Source organism: Conger conger, chromosome 9 (genome assembly GCF_963514075.1).
Source record: "Conger conger chromosome 9, fConCon1.1, whole genome shotgun sequence".
In the NCBI taxonomy this organism is placed as follows: domain Eukaryota; kingdom Metazoa; phylum Chordata; class Actinopteri; order Anguilliformes; family Congridae; genus Conger; species Conger conger.
The window spans coordinates 60509864-60519863 of record NC_083768.1 but is presented as its reverse complement, the minus strand read 5'-3'; the positions used below and the strand labels follow the sequence as shown (position 1 = coordinate 60519863).

The 10000-nt window shown below is 52.0% G+C and overlaps 1 protein-coding gene across 1 annotated transcript in view; it reads right to left on the bottom strand.

Moving 5' to 3' along the window:
- The window catches only part of tbc1d5 (TBC1 domain family, member 5), a 53817-nt gene that overhangs the window by 28894 nt on the left and 14923 nt on the right, over window positions 1–10000 (bottom strand). Inside the window, 3 exon segments of the mRNA XM_061254633.1 lie at window positions 6588–6657; window positions 6964–7014; window positions 7434–7522. Of these exon segments, the coding sequence (XP_061110617.1) occupies window positions 6588–6657; window positions 6964–7014; window positions 7434–7522 (210 nt within the window).

Here is a 10000-nt window from a genome sequence, read left to right as displayed (position 1 = left end):
TCTCCTCCTTACCCTGGAACACACACACACACACACACACACATCATCTCCTCCTTACCCTGGAACACACACACACACACACACACATCATCTCCTCCTTACCCTGGAACACACACACACACACACATCATCTCCTCCTTACCCTGGAACACACACACACACACACACACACACATCATCTCCTCCTTACCCTGGAACACACACACACACACACACACACACATCATCTCCTCCTTACCCTGGAACACACACACACACACACACACACACACATCATCTCCTCCTTACACACACACACACATCATCTCCTCCTTACCCTGGACACACACACACACCACACATCATCTCCTCCTTACCCTGGAACACACACACACACACACACACACATCATCTCCTCCTTACCTGGAACACACACACACACACACACACATCATCTCCTCCTTACCCTGGAACACACACACACACACACACACATCATCTCCTCCTTACCCTGGAACACACACACACACACACACACATCATCTCCTCCTTACCCTGGAACACACACACACACACACACACACACATCATCTCCTCCTTACCCTGGAACACACACACACACACACACACATCATCTCCTCCTTACCCTGGAACACACACACACACACACACATCATCATCTCCTCCTTACCCTGGAACACACACACACACACACACATCATCATCTCCTCCTTACCCTGGAACACACACACACACACACACACACATCATCATCTCCTCCTTACCCTGGAACACACACACACACACACACACACACACATCATCTCCTCCTTACCCTGGAACACACACACACACACACACAACACACACACATCATCTCCTCCTTACCCTGGAACACACACACACACACACACACATCATCTCCTCCTTACCCTGGAACACACACACACACACACACACACACATCATCTCCTCCTTACCCTGGAACACACACACACACACACACACACACATCATCTCCTCCTTACCCTGGAACACACACACACACACACACACACACATCATCTCCTCCTTACCCTGGAACACACACACACACACACACACACACATCATCTCCTCCTTACCCTGGAACACACACACACACACACACACACACATCATCTCCTCCTTACCCTGGAACACACACACACACACACACACACACACACATCATCTCCTCCTTACCCTGGAACACACACACACACACACACACACACACATCATCTCCTCCTTACCTGGAACACACACACACACACACATCATCTCCTCCTTACCCTGGAACACACACACACACACACATCATCTCCTCCTTACCCTGGAACACACACACACACACACACACACACATCATCTCCTCCTTACCCTGGAACACACACACACACACACACACACATCATCTCCTCCTTACCCTGGAACACACACACACACACACACACACACACACATCATCTCCTCCTTACCCTGGAACACACACACACACACACACATCATCTCCTCCTTACCCTGGAACACACACACACACACACACACACACATCATCTCCTCCTTACCCTGGAACACACACACACACACACACACATCATCTCCTCCTTACCCTGGAACACACACACACACACACATCATCTCCTCCTTACCCTGGAACACACACACACACACACACACACACATCATCTCCTCCTTACCCTGGAACACACACACACACACACACACACACATCATCTCCTCCTTACCCTGGAACACACACACACACACACACACACACACATCATCTCCTCCTTACCCTGGAACACACACACACACACACACACACACACATCATCTCCTCCTTACCCTGGAACACACACACACACACACACACACACACATCATCTCTCCTTACCCTGGAACACACACACACACACACACACACACATCATCATCTCCTTACCCTGAACACACACACACACACACACATCATCTCCTCCTTACCCTGGAACACACACACACACACACACACACACATCATCTCCTCCTTACCCTGGAACACACACACACACACACACACATCATCTCCTCCTTACCCTGAAACACACACACACACACACACACACACACATCATCTCCTCCTTACCCTGGAACACACACACACACACACACACACACACATCATCTCCTCCTTACCCTGGAACACACACACACACACACACACACATCATCTCCTCCTTACCCTGGAAACACACACACACACACACACACACACACATCATCTCCTCCTTACCCTGGAACACACACACACACACACACACACATCATCTCCTCCTTACCCTGGAACACACACACACACACACATCATCTTCTCCTTACCCTGGAACACACACACACACACACACACACATCATCTCCTCCTTACCCTGGAACACACACACACACACACATCATCTCCTCCTTACCCTGGAACACACACACACACACACACACACACATCATCTCCTCCTTACCCTGGAACACACACACACACACACACATCATCTCTCCTTACCCTGGAACACACACACACACACACACACACATCATCTCCTCCTTACCCTGGAACACACACACACACACACACACACACATCATCATCTCCTCCTTACCCTGGAACACACACACACACACACATCATCTCCTCCTTACCCTGGAACACACACACACACACACACACACACATCATCTCCTCCTTACCCTGGAACACACACACACACACACACACACACATCATCATCTCCTCCTTACCCTGGAACACACACACACACACACACACACCACATCATCATCTCCTCCTTACCCTGGAACACACACACACACACACATCATCTCCTCCTTACCCTGGAACACACACACACACACACACACACACATCATCTCCTCCTTACCCTGGAACACACACACACACACACACACACACATCATCATCTCCTCCTTACCCTGGAACACACACACACACACACATCATCTCCTCCTTACCCTGGAACACACACACACACACACACACACACATCATCTCCTCCTTACCCTGGAACACACACACACACACACATCATCTCCTCCTTACCCTGGAACACACACACACACACATCATCATCTCCTCCTTACCCTGGAACACACACACACACACACACACACACACACACACACACACACATCATCATCTCCTCCTTACCCTGGAACACACACACACACACACACACACACACACACACATCATCTCCTCCTTACCCTGGAACACACACACACACACACACACACACACACACATCATCTCCTCCTTACCCTGGAACACACACACACACACACACACACACACATCATCTCCTCCTTACCCTGGAACACACACACACACACACACACACACACACATCATCTCCTCCTTACCCTGGAACACACACACACACACACACACACACATCATCTCCTCCTTACCCTGGAACACACACACACACACACACACATCATCTCCTCCTTACCCTGGAACACACACACACACATCATCTCCTCCTTACCCTGGAACACACACACACACACACACACACACACACACACACACACATCATCTCCTCCTTACCCTGGAACACACACACACACACACACACATCATCTCCTCCTTACCCTGGAACACACACACACACACACACACACACATCATCTCCTCCTTACCCTGGAACACACACACACACACACACACACACATCATCTCCTCCTTACCCTGGAACACACACACACACACACACACACACATCATCTCCTCCTTACCCTGGAACACACACACACACACACACACATCATCTCCTCCTTACCCTGGAACACACACACACACACACACATCATCTCCTCCTTACCCTGGAACACACACACACACACACATCATCTCCTCCTTACCCTGGAACACACACACACACACACACACACACACATCATCTCCTCCTTACCCTGGAACACACACACACACACACACACACATCATCTCCTCCTTACCCTGGAACACACACACACACACACACACATCATCTCCTCCTTACCCTGGAACACACACACACACACACACACACATCATCTCCTCCTTACCCTGGAACACACACACACACACACACACATCATCTCCTCCTTACCCTGGAACACACACACACACACACACACACACACACACACACATCATCTCCTCCTTACCCTGGAACACACACACACACACACACACACACACATCATCTCCTCCTTACCCTGGAACACACACACACACACACACATCATCTCCTCCTTACCCTGGAACACACACACACACACACACACACACATCATCTCCTCCTTACCCTGGAACACACACACACACACACATCATCTCCTCCTTACCCTGGAACACACACACACACACACACACACATCATCTCCTCCTTACCCTGGAACACACACACACACACACACACACACATCATCTCCTCCTTACCCTGGAACACACACACACACACACACACACATCATCATCTCCTCCTTACCCTGGAACACACACACACACACACACACACACACACATCATCTCCTCCTTACCCTGGAACACACACACACACACACACACACATCATCATCTCCTCCTTACCCTGGAACACACACACACACACACACACACACACATCATCTCCTCCTTACCCTGGAACACACACACACACACACACACACACATCATCTCCTCCTTACCCTGGAACACACACACACACACACACACACACACACACACATCATCTCCTCCTTACCCTGGAACACACACACACACACACACACACACATCATCTCCTCCTTACCCTGGAACACACACACACACACACACACACACATCATCTCCTCCTTACCCTGGACACACACACACACACACACACACACATCATCTCCTCCTTACCCTGGAACACACACACACACACACACACACACACACACATCATCTCCTCCTTACCCTGGAACACACACACACACACACACACACACACACATCATCTCCTCCTTACCCTGGAACACACACACACACACACACACACACACACATCATCTCCTCCTTACCCTGGAACCACACACACACACACACACATCATCTCCTCCTTACCCTGGAACACACACACACACACACACACACACACATCATCTCCTCCTTACCCTGGAACACACACACACACACACACACACATCATCTCCTCCTTACCCTGGAACACACACACACACACACACACACATCATCTCCTCCTTACCCTGGAACACACACACACACACACACACACATCATCTCCTCCTTACCCTGGAACACACACACACACACACACACACACACACATCATCTCCTCCTTACCCTGGAACACACACACACACACACACACACATCATCTCCTCCTTACCCTGGAACACACACACACACACACACACACACACACACACATCATCTCCTCCTTACCCTGGAACACACACACACACACACACACACATCATCTCCTCCTTACCCTGGAACACACACACACACACACACACACATCATCTCCTCCTTACCCTGGAAACACACACACACACACACACACACACACATCATCTCCTCCTTACCCTGGAACACACACACACACACACACACACACATCATCTCCTCCTTACCCTGGAACACACACACACACACACACACACACATAATCTCCTCCTTACCCTGGAACACACACACACACACACACACACACATCATCTCCTCCTTACCCTGGAACACACACACACACACACACACACACATCATCTCCTCCTTACCCTGGAACACACACACACACACACACACACACACATCATCTCCTCCTTACCCTGGAACACACACACACACACACACACACACATCATCTCCTCCTTACCCTGGAACACACACACACACACACACACACACATCATCTCCTCCTTACCCTGGAACACACACACACACACACACACACACATCATCTCCTCCTTACCCTGGAACACACACACACACACACACACACACACACATCATCTCCCTCCTTACCCTGGAACACACCACACACACACACACACATCATCTCCTCCTTACCCTGGAACACACACACACACACACACACACATCATCTCCTCCTTACCCTGGAACACACACACACACACACACATCATCTTCTCCTTACCCTGGAACACACACACACACACACACACACATCATCTCCTCCTTACCCTGGAACACACACACACACACACACACATCATCTCCTCCTTACCCTGGAACACACACACACACACACACACACACATCATCTCCTCCTTACCCTGGAACACACACACACACACACACACACACACACACACACACACACATCATCTCCTCCTTACCCTGGAACACACACACACACACACACACACACACACACACACACACACATCATCTCCTCCTTACCCTGGAACACACACACACACACACACGCGAAAGTGCACGGGCACGCACTCACACACACACACAAACTTAGGGAGAGGGGACTCAGAGACAGGGTGAGGCAGATGTGAGGGGGGTGGGGGGGGGGGGGGGGGCTACTCACCTTACGGACCTCACGCTCAAAACTGGAGAACCAGGGTTCTGCTGTCTCCATCAGCTGGGAGAACATGGCACTGGAGAGAGAGAGGGAGGGAGGGAGGGGGAGAGAGAGAGAGAGAGGAGGGAGAGGGAGGGAGGGAGGGGGGGGAGAGGGAGAGAGGAGGGAGAGGGAGGGAGGGAGGGGGGGGAGAGGGAGAGAGGGAGAGGGGAGAGGGAGAGAGAGAGGGAGAGGGAGAGGGGAGAGGGACAGGGAGAGAGAGAGGGAGAGGGAGCGACAGAGAGGAGGGAGAGGGAGAGAGGGAGAGAGGGAGAGAGGGAGAGGAAAGGTGAGACTGTGTAAGTGCTAACGCTGTGTGAGCAGGAGGCATGTCAGTACTCACTAGGCGTCGTGTTCGTGGAACTCTGGGTTTAAGAGCGACTTCATCTCCTCACTGTGAGGGAGAAAGAGCACAGGGTCAAACACGGGCGGGAACAGGGGCAGGAACACGGGCAGGAACACAGGCGGGAACAGGGGCGGGAACAGGGGCAGGAACACAGGCGGGAACACGGGCGGGAACACGGGCGGGAACACGGGCGGGAACACGGGCGGGAACACAGGCAGGAACACGGGCAGGAACACAGGCAGGAACACAGGCAGGGGCAGGAACACGGGCAGGAACACGGGCGGGAACACAGGCGGGAACACAGGCAGGGGCAGGAACACGGGCGGGAACACAGGCGGGAACACAGGCAGGGGCAGGAACACAGGCAGGAACAGGGGCAGGAACAGGGGCAGGGGCAGGAACAGGAACACGGGCAGGAACACGGGCGGGGGCAGGAACACGGGCAGGAACACGGGCGGGGGACTCACCTGGGGCTGGCGGTCTCACTGGCGTGCTGAAAGGCCTGATGGTCGCAGTGCAGCACGAACACGATGGGAGCCAGCAGCTCGTGCATCCCTGCAAAAACAGAGCTGTGCTCAGGGGCAATAACTGGGATAGATCAGGGGCAATAACTGGGATAGATCAGGAGTAAAGGGCTGTGCTCAGGGGCAATAACTGGGATAGATCAGGAGTAAAGGGCCGTGCTCAGGGGCAATAACTGGGATAGATCAGGGGCAATAACTGGGATAGATCATGAGTAAAGGGCCGTGCTCAGGGGCAATAACTGGGATAGATCAGGAGTAAAGGGCTGTGCTCAGGGGCAATAACTGGGATAGATCAGGAGTAAAGGGCCGTGCTCAGGGGCAATAACTGGGATAGATCAGGAGTAAAGGGCCGTGCTCAGGGGCAATAACTGGGATAGATCAGGAGTAAAGGGCTGTGCTCAGGGGCAATAACTGGGATAGATCAGGAGTAAAGGGCTGTGCTCAGGGGCAATAACTGGGATAGATCAGGAGTAAAGGGCTGTGCTCAGGGGCAATAACTGGGATAGATCAGGGGCAATAACTGGGATAGATCAGGAGTAAAGGGCCGTGCTCAGGGGCAATAACTGGGATAGATCAGGAGTAAAGGGCTGTGCTCAGGGGCAATAACTGGGATAGATCAGGAGTAAAGGGCTGTGCTCAGGGGCAATAACTGGGATAGATCAGGAGTAAAGGGCTGTGCTCAGGGGCAATAACTGGGATAGATCAGGGGTAAAGGGCTGTGCTCAGGGCAATAACTGGGATAGATCAGGAGTAAAGGGCCGTGCTCAGGGGCAATAACTGGGATAGATCAGGAGTAAAGGGCCGTGCTCAGGGGCAATAACTGGGATAGATCAGGAGTAAAGGGCCGTGCTCAGGGGCAATAACTGGGATAGATCAGGAGTAAAGGGCCGTGCTCAGGGGCAATAACTGGGATAGATCAGGAGTAAAGGGCTGTGCTCAGGGGCAATAACTGGGATAGATCAGGAGTAAAGGGCCGTGCTCAGGGGCAATAACTGGGATAGATCAGGAGTAAAGGGCCGTGCTCAGGGGCAATAACTGGGATAGATCAGGAGTAAAGGGCCGTGCTCAGGGGCAATAACTGGGATAGATCAGGAGTAAAGGGCCGTGCTCAGGGGCAATAACTGGGATAGATCAGGAGTAAAGGGCCGTGCTCAGGGGCAATAACTGGGATAGATCAGGAGTAAAGGGCTGTGCTCAGGGGCAATAACTGGGATAGATCAGGAGTAAAGGGCCGTGCTCAGGGGCAATAACTGGGATAGATCAGGAGTAAAGGGCCGTGCTCAGGGGCAATAACTGGGATAGATCAGGAGGTAAAGGGCCGTGCTCAGGGGCAATAACTGGGATAGATCAGGAGTAAAGGGCCGTGCTCAGGGGCAATAACTGGGATAGATCAGGAGTAAAGGGCCGTGCTCAGGGGCAATAACTGGGATAGATCAGGAGTAAAGGGCCGTGCTCAGGGGCAATAACTGGGATAGATCAGGAGTAAAGGGCCGTGCTCAGGGGCAATAACTGGGATAGATCAGGAGTAAAGGGCCGTGCTCAGGGGCAATAACTGGGATAGATCAGGAGTAAAGGGCTGTGCTCAGGGCAATAACTGGGATAGATCAGGAGTAAAGGGCCGTGCTCAGGGCAATAACTGGGATAGATCAGGAGTAAAGGGCTGTGCTCAGGGGCAATAACTGGGATAGATCAGGAGTAAAGGGCTGTGCTCAGGGGCAATAACTGGGATAGATCAGGAGTAAAGGGCTGTGCTCAGGGGCAATAACTGGGATAGATCAGGAGTAAAGGGCTGTGCTCAGGGGCAATAACTGGGATAGATCAGGAGTAAAGGGCTGTGCTCAGGGGCAATAACTGGGATAGATCAGGAGTAAAGGGCTGTGCTCAGGGGCAATAACTGGGATAGATCAGGAGTAAAGGGCTGTGCTCAGGGGCAATAACTGGGATAGATCAGGAGTAAAGGGCCGTGCTCAGGGGCAATAACTGGGATAGATCAGGAGTAAAGGGCCGTGCTCAGGGGCAATAACTGGGATAGATCAGGAGTAAAGGGCTGTGCTCAGGGGCAATAACTGGGATAGATCAGGAGTAAAGGGCCGTGCTCAGGGGCAATAACTGGGATAGATCAGGAGTAAAGGGCCGTGCTCAGGGGCAATAACTGGGATAGATCAGGAGTAAAGGGCCGTGCTCAGGGGCAATAACTGGGATAGATCAGGAGTAAAGGGCCGTGCTCAGGGGCAATAACTGGGATAGATCAGGAGTAAAGGGCCGTGCTCAGGGGCAATAACTGGGATAGATCAGGAGTAAAGGGCCGTGCTCAGGGGCAATAACTGGGATAGATCATGAGTAAAGGGCCGTGCTCAGGGGCAATAACTGGGATAGATCAGGAGTAAAGGGCTGTGCTCAGGGGCAATAACTGGGATAGATCAGGAGTAAAGGGCCGTGCTCAGGGGCAATAACTGGGATAGATCAGGAGTAAAGGGCCGTGCTCAGGGGCAATAACTGGGATAGATCAG